Here is a 13,017-nt window from a genome sequence, read left to right as displayed (position 1 = left end):
GAAGTCAGTCAATTAATTAGTTACATTCTACCTTCCGGTATCATAATCAGCCATAGCGAAAGTGTCAAGTGTTGTATCAAACTACTCTTCTTTCTTAATTATAATGATTGATCACAGTAAAGGTTTGGCTGTTTCAATGCAGTAATGTTTAATTAGTAGCAAATTAATTAGATACACAAACAATATGATGCGATACAATCAGTAGTTCAAACTTCTTTTACAACAGTCATTATATGTGTGCATTACGCAGTGAATACAAAAAAATTACTTAACATATAAGCAGTGGCATATAATCAATCTTATTTCAAATTATAATATTTTTGTTATATATTTATAATACTTGTCCAGCAGGTGAACTGAAATAGTTTGTGAAGTGTCTCAAATGTTTTTCTCGTTGAGCAATTCAGCAACAAACCCTTCATCACTTCTGCAGCTTGAAGAAAAATCTGTTTTCTTTTTTGATCTGCTTTTCAGTACCTCTTCTTCTCATGGACCGTCATGGGCGGAGGGCAGACCAGCTCAAATGTGCTCTGAGCCACCTAACGTACCGCCATATTTGTTCTGCAATTCAATAAAAATTCCAACTCAGGAATTGAAAATAAGTAAATTCTGAAATTCTGAATTTTGCATAACCCTGCGATATTATGACATCTAAACACTTACCGTACTGGACTTGTAAGACTTGTAAAACACATTGTAACATTTGCATTACATTTTCATTACAAAACTACATGGTACACAGCCACAGTAGCTCAACTAATTGAGCATTGCACTTACAATGTAAAGGACGGGGATATGAGTCGACATGAGTCTGAATCGTGGTTGCTTCAGTGTAACCCGCACACACACACACAAGACGAGACAGTCACAATGTCGATGGGAAACTGCTTTATTCACAAAGCAAAGCAGGCAAAAGTACAAACAAGGGCAAATCCAAATGAGAATGGTCAGGGAAGCGTAGGGTCAAAAGCCGGGGAATCAAAGTAGTGCAAAGGGGCAAATCCGGGAGAGAGTGGTCAACGAGAGCGGGAGGTCGAAGCCGGGAAAACAGTTAACAACTAGGGCGTAGGACTAGACGGGACAAGCGGGATCAAAGACAGGGGAACAATGGGAGCTGGCAAGCTAAGGGGTAAACCAGAGGAGTCCAAAACTAGACGAGACTAGCGGGGGGCAAGGATACGGGAAACTAAACACAATAACCAACCGGAGTGAGACGAACGGGTTGTGAAATATATAGGGGCGAGTGCAGGTGTAAACAATGATAGGTGATGAGACGAGTGCAGGTGAAACTAATGTGCAGGAGTGCAGATGACGCGAGTGCAGGTGGTCATAATGTTCTGGGGATTGGAAACGCGTGAGAAACTTCGAGGAAGGGAGATTGCCTACGAGCATGTGAGCGAGTAGGAGCAAAGTGGGCATGAGGGCTCGAGCGAGCAAAAAGAGTGTGCAAAGCTCGAGGGGCGGAGCGAGGGAGTGAGGTCGAGGGAGTGAGTGTGTGTGCAACGGCGGGGATGGGGCAGAGGAGCGGGGTTCATGACAGTACTCCCCTCTGAATAGGACGGCTCCTGACGGCCGCGGAGGCGGTGCAGGATGATCGGGGACAGACAAAGGGAAGTGAGACAGTCCATGGGCAGTTTCAAGGCAAGGTCAGGGGGAACATAGCGGACAGGCGGGTGGTCGGGAGATCTAGGGGGCAGCCATAGGGCAGAGGCTGGGTCAGGGGGTCTGGAAGGCGACTGGAGGACAGGGACTGGGTCCGGGGTCTGGAAGGTGACCACCGGACAGGAACAGGGTCAGGAGGCCAGGGAAGAGGCCACAGGATAGGGAGAGTGTCAGGGGCCACCGGACAGGGTCAGGGGGCCAGGGAAGAGCCAGTGAAAGGCGGTGCCGTCAGAGGCGGCACTGTAGGCGGCTCTGGAGGTGGGGTTCTGGAAGGCTCTGGAGGTGGAGCCGAAGGAGGCTTTAGGGGCGAAGGCCTGAAAGGCTCTGGAGGTGGAGCTGACGGAGGCTTTAGGGGGGAAGGCCTGGAAGGCTCAGGAGGTGGAGCCAATGGAGGTGGCGCCGTGGGAGGTCCCCGAGGCTACGACCTGGCATGCTCTGTAGTCTCGGGGGGTAGAGCCGTAGGAGGCCCGAGAGGCGGAGCCATAGAAAGCTCTGGAGTCTTTGGGAGCAGAGCCGTGAGGGGCTCGGGAGGTGGAGCCGTGGGAGGCTCGGGAGGCGGAGCCGTAGGAGGCTCGGGAGGCGGAGCCATAGGAGGCTCGAGAGGCGGAGCCCTAGGAAGCTCTGGAGTCTGGGAGTAGAGCCGTGAGAGGCTCAGGGAAAAAGGTCGTGGAAGACTCGAGAGGCTCTAGAGGTGGGGCCCTGGAAGACTCGAGAGACGAAGCCCTGAGAGGCTTGGAAGGGGGTGGAGCCCTGAAAGACTCGAGAGGAGAAGCCCTGAGAGGCTTGAGGGGAGGAGGAGCCCTGAGAGACTCGAGAGGGGAAGCCCTGAGAGGCTTGAGAGGGGGAGGAGCCCTGAGAGACTCGAGAGGCGAAGCCATGAGAGGCTTGAGGGGTGGAGCCATGAAAGACTCGAGGGACAGAGCCCTGAGAGGCTCGAGAGGCGAAGCCGTGAGAGGCTTAAGGGGTGGAGCCATGAAAGACTCGAGGGACGGAGCCCTGAGAGGCTCGAGGGGTGGAGCCATGAAAGACTCGAGGGACAGAGCCCTGAGAGGCTCGAGGGGAGGAGGAGCCCTGAAAGACTTGAGAGGGGAAGCCCTGAGAGGCTTGAGGGGGGGAGGAGCCCTGAGAGACTCGAGAGGAGAAGCCCTGAGAGGCTTGGGAGGGGGAGCCCTGAAAGACTCGAGAGGAGAAGCCTTGAGAGGCTCGAGAGGAGGAGCCCTGGGAGGCTTGGGAGGAGGAGCCCTGAGAGACTCGAGAGGTGAAGCCATGAGAGGCTTGAGGGGTGGAGCCATGAAAGACTCGAGGGACAGAGCCCTGAGAGGCTCGAGAGGCGAAGCCGTGAGAGGCTTAAGGGGTGGAGCCATGAAAGACTCGAGGGACAGAGCCCTGAGAGGCTCGAGGGGTGGAGCCATGAAAGACTCGAGGGACAGAGCCCTGAGAGGCTCGAGGGGAGGAGGAGCCCTGAAAGACTCGAGAGGGGAAGCCCTGAGAGGCTTGAGGGGGGGAGGAGCCCTGAGAGACTCGAGAGGAGAAGCCCTGAGAGGCTTGGGAGGGGGAGCCCTGAAAGACTCGAGAGGAGAAGCCTTGAGAGGCTCGAGAGGAGGAGCCCTGGGAGGCTTGGGAGGAGGAGCCTTGAAAGACTCGGGAGGAGAAGCCCTGAGAGGCTTGAGAGGCGGAGCTCTGGGAGGCTCGAGAGACTTGAAAGGCAGAACCCTGGGGGGCTTAGGAGGTAGAGCTCTGGGAGGCTCGAGAGGAGGAGCCCTGAGAGGCTCGAGAGGAGGAGCCCTGGGAGGCTTGGGAGGAGGATCCTTGGGAGGCTCGTGAGGCGGAGGCCGCAAGGGCTCTGAGGGGCAAGCAGAGGCTGGCAGAGCCATGGAAGACTCGGAGAGCGGAGCAGAGACTGGCAGAGCCGTGGAAGACTCTGAGAGCGGAGCAGAACCCGACAGAGTCGTGGAAGACTCTGGGGGTGGAGCAGAACCCGGCAGAGCCGTGGAAGACTCTGGGGTGGAGCAGAACCCGGCAGAGCCGTGGAAGACTCTGGGGGCGGAGCAGAACCCGGCAGAGCCGTGGAAGACTCTGGGGGTGGAGCAGAACCCGGCAGAGCCGTGGAAGACTCTGGGGGCGGAGCAGAACCCGGCAGAGCCATGGAAGACTCTGGGGGTGGAGCAGAACCCCGCAGAGCCGTGGAAGACTCTGGGGCGGAGCAGAACCCGGCAGAGCCGTGGAAGACTCTGGGGGTGGAGCAGAACCCGGCAGAGCCGTGGAAGACTTTGAGGGCGGAGCAGAACCCGGCAGAGCCGTGGAAGACTCTGAGGGCGGAGCAGAACCCGGCAGAGCCGTGGAAGACTCTGAGGGCGGAGCAGAGGTCGGTAGAGCTGTGAAAGTCTCTGAGCGAACCTCTGCGGTCTTGAGCACAAGACGAGACTGGGGAGAAGGGGCCCTCTTCCTTCTCTTACGTCTTCGGCCAACAGGGGACGTGGCCATGGGGACGGTCGAGGCTACAGGCGCTGGCTCAGGGGCGGTCGAGGCTACAGGCGCTGGCTCTCTGACCGTGGCATACATGGGCGCTGGCTCGCCGGCCGTGGCGGGCATGGGCGCTGGCTCGTTGGCCGTGACGGGCATGGGCGCTGGCTCGTTGGCCGTGGCGGACATGGGCGCTGGCTCGTTGGCCGTGGCGGGCATGGGCGCTGGCTTGTTGGCCGTGGCTGGCATGGGCGCTGGCTCTCTGGCCGTGGCCGGCATGGGCGTTGACTCGCTGGCCGTGCCAGGCTTCGGGAGTGGGGCCGTGCCAGGCTTCGGGACTGGGGCCGTTTCAGGCTTCGGGACTGGGGCCGTGTCAGGCTTCGGGACTGGGGCCGTGTCAGGCTTCGGGACTGGGGCCGTGTAAGGCTTCGGGACTGGGGCCGTGACAGGCCTCGGGACTGGGGCCGTGTCAGGCCTCGGGACTAGGGCCGTGACAGGCTTCGGGACTAGGGCCGTGACAGGCTTCGGGACTAGGGCCGTGACAGGCTTCGGGACTAGGGCCGTGACAGGCCTCGGGACTGGGGCCGTGTCAGGCCTCGGGACTGGGGCCGTGTCAGGCTTCGGGACTAGGGCCGTGTAAGGCTTCGGGGCTAGGGCCGTGTAAGGCTTCGGGGCTAGGGCCGTGTCAGGCTTCGGGGCTAGGGCCATGTAAGGCTTCGAGACGGGGGCCGTGGTAGGCTTCGAGACGGGGGCCGTGGTAGGCTTCGAGACGGGGGCCGTGGTAGGCTTCAAGACGGGGGCCGTGGTAGGCCTCAAGACGGGGGCCGTGGTAGGCTTCAAGACGGGGGCCGTGGTAGGCTTCAAGACGGGGGCCGTGGTATGGAGCACTGGTTCAGTGTCTGCCTCCCCCACAGTAAACGAGGAACCAGCGCACAGTAGGGCGAGGTCAATAAACTGAGCCAGGTTGAGAGAGCAGCGACCACCAGGCATGAATGATGAGGCTGGCTCATTCAGTCCAAATTGAAAAATGTCTTTCAGAGCCACCTCATCAAAATTCACCTGGTTGGCCAGGGCACAAAAATCCATAATATAAGCCTCCAAGGGTTGGCTCCCCTGGCGCAAAACCAAGAGTCGGGCCGCTGGCTCCATAATGTCAAGGACGTGCGTTACACCACCGCTGCCTTGCACGAAAAACTCTTGGCAAGCGCCCGAAGAGCCGTCAAACCTCTCAGGGGGTTGAAGGCTCACGGCACTCAGAAATGCACTGGAGGCATAAACGGGCTCAGGGGCAGACACAGGTGAAACAGGGTGACATAAGTCAGAAAAAGAACATACCTGCTGCCTCTGGGCTGCGAGCGCTTGGTCCTGCCTCCAAACTGTAGCTCCTCGCGCCGAATGTGACGTGCTTCTCTGCTCTAGTGAGCTGCGCGAATCCTCCGCGTGACGCATTGTGACTGTCTACGGTGAGGTTGGTTATTTTGTAACCCGCACACACACACACAAGACGAGACAGTCACAATGTCGATGGGAAACTGCTTTATTCACAAAGCAAAGCAGGCAAAAGTACAAACAAGGGCAAATCCAAATGAGAATGGTCAGGGAAGCGTAGGGTCAAAAGCCGGGGAATCAAAGTAGTGCAAAGGGGCAAATCCGGGAGAGAGTGGTCAACGAGAGCGGGAGGTCGAAGCCGGGAAAACAGTTAACAACTAGGGCGTAGGACTAGACGGGACAAGCGGGATCAAAGACAGGGGAACAAGGGGAGCTGGCAAGCTAAGGGGTAAACCAGAGGAGTCCAAAACTAGACGAGACTAGCGGGGGGCAAGGATACGGGAAACTAAACACAATAACCAACCGGAGTGAGACGAACGGGTTGTGAAATATATAGGGGCGAGTGCAGGTGTAAACAATGATAGGTGATGAGACGAGTGCAGGTGAAACTAATGTGCAGGAGTGCAGATGACGCGAGTGCAGGTGGTCATAATGTTCTGGGGGATTGGAAACGCGTGAGAAACTCGAGGAAGGGAGATGCCTACGAGCATGTGAGCGAGTAGGAGCAAAGTGGGCGTGAGGGCTCGAGCGAGCAAAAAGAGTGTGCAAAGCTCGAGGGGGTGGAGCGAGGGAGTGAGGTCGAGGGAGTGAGTGTGTGTGCGACGAAGCGGGGATGGGGCAGAGGAGCGGGGTTCGTGACATTCAGCAATTGCATATTTTATTGTTTGCTTTTTATGACACTATCGGTTAGGTTTAGGTTGGAAGGGGAGGTAGGTTTTGTTGATTTAAAACTCCATAGAGCATTAATCATATTCTTATCTATTTGGGAGAAAATTAACTTGCTTTTAGAATCACCCAGTGGACATTTTACTTGCCATAATAGATGCACCACGTAATATCATTTTGCAAAAATTAATTCACAGTCAATTAATTTTTATGAGATCAGGCCAGAATCGATACAACGCAACACCGTCTTGGCTGTGTAAAATTGGGTTAAATAGTTGCAAGAAAGGAAGACCAAATTCAGTATGCCAATAAATGTAAGCAAGCACCATACATTCTTACGTAAATTCACAATATGTTTAACATACAATTTACGTAGACTGGTTTTACGAAAGATTTACACAGAAATTTGTTCTGCTCGTGTTTCTTAAGCGAGGCCTATAGTGTGTAGGGTTCTTCCTTTGTAGTGTACACTCAACTGTTCTTTCGCAGTGTATACATATTTGCTTCAAATTTTTTTCATGACTGTAAAACTAATTTCGACTAAAGTATTCCAACATTCAGAATTTAGTTTTCTAAACAAATATTTAATATTAATGTATTTATTATACATTTTGTCCTTAGGTTTCACAAAGCTGAATGCTCTATAGTCATTGATTATGCTGAGAACACCCATTTGTCATCCCCAGTTTGGCAGGGTTTGTGTATTTTCCTGATTTCAGGTTACCTGTCCCAGCATGTTTAAGTTACTCTGTAATTACTCAAATTGTAATGTAAAATGTCTGCGTCATATGCTGACTGGAGAGAAAGAGAGCAGAACTGCATTTTGAAGTGCCATGTGAATGGTTTTGAACCCCATAAACTCAGGCTCTCTCTTTTACTCAAACACACACGCACTTTCACAGACACACACACCACATTCTTCCTTTGTATATCCTATTACTTTTATGGCTCTATTGTATGTTTTCCTTTGTTCCAGAGCAGTGACTCAAGATAAATGCATGTGGGCTTGAAACTTTCATTTTCTTCTTTTACCCTCCCTCTCCTCATCCTACTCAGATTAATTAAGATTAATATATCAGTCATTTTGATCATCTTAGACAAGACTGGAGGGATATTCACATTTGTGGGTAAAGTTCTCTCCCCACTCTCTCTCTCCTAACTCCCTCTGTTTTTGACATATACACACAAACACACAATTTTACTCCATGTGGATATACACACGGTAGAGTGTTCCTCTTTTCCTCCCATCCCAAATGTGAACATTTTAATAATAACAACATTTAACTTGAATAAAATGAACTTATTGTTTACGATCAAGTGCATAGTGCTATCCCATCAGTCTTAAGAAAAGTTTTAGCAGCATCTGTTTATGCTATATGTATGCACTGTATCTACTGGACATGTATTTTAATGTACATGTATTGGGTAATGCATTGCAACAAGAACATTTGTCAAGGCCGGTGCCAGTAGTGTTAAAAATAAAAATACACAGGTGTGTCTTTAGTTGCAATGTGCAATGCATTTCTGTGCAATATTAATTCGATTACTACTGGTGCTGGTCTTAAAGTTCTTGATGTATAGCTTGGCATGCATATAAAAATAGAAAAGGCATACCTTCTAAAAGAAAGAGAGTGAAATGTGGGAATGGATTCTCATAGAAAAAATAAATAAATACAATAAAAAATCACAAGCACAAGAGAGAGAGTTCTTGTCCCTGCTGTGGTGTTTTTTCAAAGCATGTCACGAGTAGACAGTGACTTCCACTGAGCAACAAACTGTCACTGACAGCCGCCTCTCTAACTCTTTTTATTGACCTGTTATGTATAATGGGTTTTACAGAAGGACTTGGCACTGAGAATCTTTTGGAACATCACGAGTTTTAAAAAGGAATATTAGACCATGATGGCATAAAATGTTCATTTTGCGACTGCAATTTGTGCATTTTGTGCCCTTTCATTCTTACTTAGGTTGTTTGCGGAAAACAGTAGATACTCACAGAAGTTATTAGATGTGAAAATAAAATTGCAGGAAAATATTATGATACAGTGGTTGGAGTTTTTTTTTTTTTTTCTTCATTTTAAATAAGATGCCAGTAGTGAAGTATTGTGTGGCACTACACAGATAATGATTATGTAACTCACTGAGAATGCTTTCTCTTACAGAAGATGTCTAGTAGTACTAAAACTAATTCTTGTTTTGGGTCTTCTTTTTTAAAGCAGGAACAATGCAGTCCTGTTCAGTTTATTAATCTTTAAAATTCCATAAAAATATGCCACTTTCAAAAAAGGGAAGAAGTTAACATTCATATATAAATCCTGAGATGGGCCTACATAAAAATATTTTTTAATACCTCAGATGAGTGTGCTAGATCCATTGTTAAATATAGAAAATTCCCTCCAGAACCAGTAGGGCCAACGTTCTATACAGAACATACAGTGGGGTTCTAAAAAATGCTACTATTTTGCCTTTTTCTCATTTGATAAAATGTTTTAATTACAAATTATAAGCATAACATTTAGACTGAGAAATGTACAATTTCTTTGGTATTTGGTATGTCCCCCTTTCAGCTTTAATGGCACCATGTACTCAATCTGGCATAGATGGCCCAGCTTCCTCCTTTGCCATATTTAAATTGTCACAGAGACCTCTTGGGGAAATCTCAGATTGCTGCTGGAAGAGCTGCCATAGGGTGCTCACCCTGTGGGCTGTGTGGGTCCTAACACCCCAGTATAGTGACAGGGACACTGTACTGTAAAAAGGCACCAGGACACTTCTCGTAAAGAGTTGTGGTGTAACCCCAGTGTCCTGGCCAACTACCCCCATTGGCCCTGATCAATCATGGCCTCCTAATAGTTCCCATCCATTAATTGGCAGTATCACTCCCTTCTCTACCAACAGCTGGTGTGTGGTGAGCGTACTGGCGCACTATGTTTGCCGTGGCATCATTCAGGTTGATGCTGCACACTGGTGGTTGAGAAGATTCCCCTGTTCACAGTGTAAAGCGTTTTCAGTGTAATATCAGAAAGTGCTATATAATTATGCTCTATAATTATAACAGTCATTCATATTGTATGTTTGTGCTAATGCTGTTAAACCTATAAATAAACATGTCTTGGGCAGGGCATTCTCAATACAACAGAAATAATCTATAAAAATACCTGCACACTGTGTAGCTTCCAAATCTTTATTAGCTTACAGCGTTTTGGTCAAAGACCGTCTTCAGACATTCTATAAATTTTTTCTAAATATTCTTTCAGTTGGAAGGGAAGTATATCACTGTTATCATCATAATTTACCTGAGAAGTTTCATTAATGATGCTGGTGATGTGCTCAACTGAACAAGATATGGTGTTTGACATCCTCCTGTGTGCTTGAACTGAATTGTTTTTACACTAACTGCTCCCCAGTCACTGCCAAAGTTTATGGCCACGAATGCCGTTCTCATTTCATTGCCAGTGCCTATGGCCATCGAGGCCATTTCTCTGTCACTGCCAGTGCCCATGTTCATGGAGGCCATTCCCCTGTCACTGCATGTGCCCACGGCCAAAGAGGCCATTCACCTGTCACTGCTTGTGCCCAGGGGGACGGAGGCCGTTCCCCTGTCACTGCCAGTGCCCACAGCCACGGAATCCGTTTCCCAGTCGACGTGGGAATCCGTTTCCCATGGCTCTGACCCTCAAGCCTTGCATGGCTCTGTCCCTCTGAGCCTTTCAGGGCTCCGTCCGCTCCTTCTGAGACTCGTCCTCCTGCGGCTCCGACTGCTTTTCTAGTGGCTCCGCTCGCTCCTCCTCTAGTGTCTCCGCCCACTCCATCTGAGACTCAAATTCCTGATCCTCCAGCAGCTCCGCCCCCTGAGTCTCAATTTCCTGCGGCTCCGCCCGCTCCACCTCCGGATCTGCCCCTGAGACTCATTCTTGATCCTCAAGTGGCTCCGCCTGCTCCACTTCTGGCTCTGTCTGCTGAGCCTCCATCCCAGATAGCTCTTCCCTCGGAGTCCCTACCTTCAGTGGCTCTGTACCCTGGGCCTCCCCTTCCTGTGGTTCCACCTCCTGACCCTCTGCCAGTTCCGTCCTGGTCTTCTGACCCTCTGCTAGTTCCCTTCCTGGAGCCACCTCCCAAACCTGTGGACCCCGCTCCCTTCCTAGAACCACTACCCTGGCCTCCTTGGTCTCCGGACCGTCTTCCTGATCAGCCCTGGTCTCCTTGGTCTACTGGCCGTCCGCCTGATCAGCCCTGGTCTCCTGACCGTCTGCCTGATCTGCCCTGGCCTGCTTGGTCTCCTGGTTCAAGTTGGTCTTCGGACTCTCCGTTCGCTCCGCCTTGGGCGCCTGTCCGTTTTGCCTACTTGTTTCCCCTGTGCTTTCTTGGACTTCCGGTTCCATGGTTCCTGCTCCTCCTATGAACAATTTTTCTGTTTTGGTGTTATGTTTAGAAGTAACAGGAGTCTCTCCTTAAAGGGGGGCTATGTAACACCTGAGACTTTTGCCCTAGCGGCCATCAGAGGTCGCTAGTAGTTTAGAGACTTTTAGTTTGTAGTTCTGTGTTTTCCTTGTCTTGTCTTGTCTTGTGATATCCTGTTTCCCCTCATGTTCATGTTCATGTGTCTTGTTAACTTGTTATCAGTTATGTTCTGTTATTGGTTCCTGTTTAGTAGTCTTGTTATCTTGTATATTATATGTTTCCCTTGTCAGTTTATTTTAGCCCTCTTGTTTGCATTAGTCCCTTGTTGAGTATTGTTGGTTGTAACTCTGATTCCATGTTCTGTCTGTCCGGTTCCTAGTTAAGTTTTAGTTTATAGTTAAGTCTGGTCAGGTCTCATTTATGTTTGCTTTATTCCATTACAAGCATTGTAAATAAACTGCACTTGTGTTCACACTTCAGTTACTTCATCTCTGTCTGTTCCTGTCTTCAGCCTACCAGAATTTTACAGCTTAATAAACATTTTGTGATTTGAATGCACTTGATTTTAAATTCCTTTCATTTCTGTTCCACATAATCACATTTACTAAGAGGTCTATTGCCTTAAAATACTGGAGGATGTGCTGCAAATTAATCAGAAGTATTTATACTTTAAAACACAACAAACTCTTGGAGCTGAATAGATAATAACAAGTGGACAGAGAAATGAGAATAATTTTGAGTAGTTTTCTTCAAACTTTCCATCTATCCATTCAAACAAACTTCACCAGTGCATAATACGCTATTGGGCTTTTATATTTGTTTGGTGTTTGACGGCCACTGAACTATATTCCAGAGAGATTTACTGGACTCTCCTTTTATTTCTTCTATCTCCCCTTTTTATTTAATCTACTCAATCAGATAATGAGGTGCTTTAGGGGATTCCCATCATATGTTCCATCGTCTTGAGCGCTCAAATGATCCCATGATCTCTCCCCCCTTCATTTTCAATGAGAGGAATTGAGGCAACAGAAAGAGCTGGGAGAGCAAAGTAAACACAAGTTTTAATTAAACTCTGATGTGACCCCAGAGAAGATGCTGTGTGTTTTTCTTAATGGAGTCTTAATTTGCATAACCATATGTACATGTGATTGTGTGCTTTTATGAGTTGCTGGAGAGTAAGAGATTAAGATTAGGCAGAGGAAGAATAATATCATAGAGTAAGAAAAGTAGAATAAAAAACAGTGATGCTTTGTGTTTGTTATACTTTTTATGCTAATTCCAATATGTGGGTGAAAACTGACAGCCACTAGTGAGAGAACTGAAGCTTATCTGGATTTTGTTTTTTTAATAATTAATGAAACTGACCATGACCATTGTGAGTTTTTTAAGTAATAACCTTTGAAGATTAAATGGTGTCTGCATTTTTAAAGCAAATTAAAATTGTGGTCATATTTATGCTTTTAGCACCCTTTAACTGATTTGGGTCTGTTTTTCCCCAGGGTCTGCTTATTCAATTCTTCAAGGATTGTCACAGGATGATGATGTCACAGTGGAGCTTTTAAGGACAAGGCGATGGCTTCTCATGGAGCCCCTTCGAATGGAAAGTAACAAAGCCAGTCAAGACAGCTTGACACCTGAGTCTCAGGATTCACCTGGAACACTGGCTGATGATGACGCAGACAAAAGCTCCCAAATATTGGTAACATTTACACATGCTCTATTAAGACATTATTTGGATTTTCTCTGTATGGACTAAAGATTTGTAACTAAAACAAAAATATATACCTCATCATCCTCCAATTTAAAGGATAGTTGTAACAATGCTGGCCACAGGTAAACGATGACACAGTGTAGAACCCAAGTGCAGTTTATTTACAAAATTTTATCATGCAAAAATCTATGGCGTTATTTCCCTGTCAAATGTCGAGAGCGCATTATTGTAGCGCGAAAGTACATTAATGTTATGCGCGAGCGCGAATCCCTCTGCTCGCGCGCGGAATATAATGCGCCGAGCGCGAATCCCTCTGCTCGCGCGCGGAACTGGGCGCGCTCTCAGATACACGCTGCTCTTGAAAGAATTTTCTCTGCGCTCGCTCAGAGAATATGCCTGCACTTAAAACGTGTTCATTGCAATCGCGAATCTCTCCTCTTCGCTTAAAGTAAGCGTGTTTGTGCTTAGACTGTGTCCCGTGCGTTCGCGCATGCCCAAGTACTCTTCTCTTCGATTTCTTTCTCTTTGCTCTTGGCATAAACGCTGTCAAAACGGCAACAACCAAT

At 48.8% G+C, this 13,017-nt stretch overlaps 1 protein-coding gene across 1 annotated transcript in view; it reads left to right on the top strand.

Moving 5' to 3' along the window:
* Positions 1 to 13,017, top strand: part of LOC127635593 (plexin domain-containing protein 2-like) — a 102,074-nt gene that overhangs the window by 30,163 nt on the left and 58,894 nt on the right. The window contains exon 2 of the mRNA XM_052115766.1: positions 12,240 to 12,439. Coding sequence (XP_051971726.1) covers positions 12,240 to 12,439 — 200 coding nt within the window. The remainder of the gene's footprint in view (positions 1 to 12,239; positions 12,440 to 13,017) is intronic.

The sequence above is a fragment of the Xyrauchen texanus genome, chromosome 1 (assembly GCF_025860055.1).
Source record: "Xyrauchen texanus isolate HMW12.3.18 chromosome 1, RBS_HiC_50CHRs, whole genome shotgun sequence".
Lineage (NCBI taxonomy): Eukaryota > Metazoa > Chordata > Actinopteri > Cypriniformes > Catostomidae > Xyrauchen > Xyrauchen texanus.
Note: the sequence above shows the minus strand (reverse complement) of the source record. Positions and strands in the feature narration are given on the sequence as shown.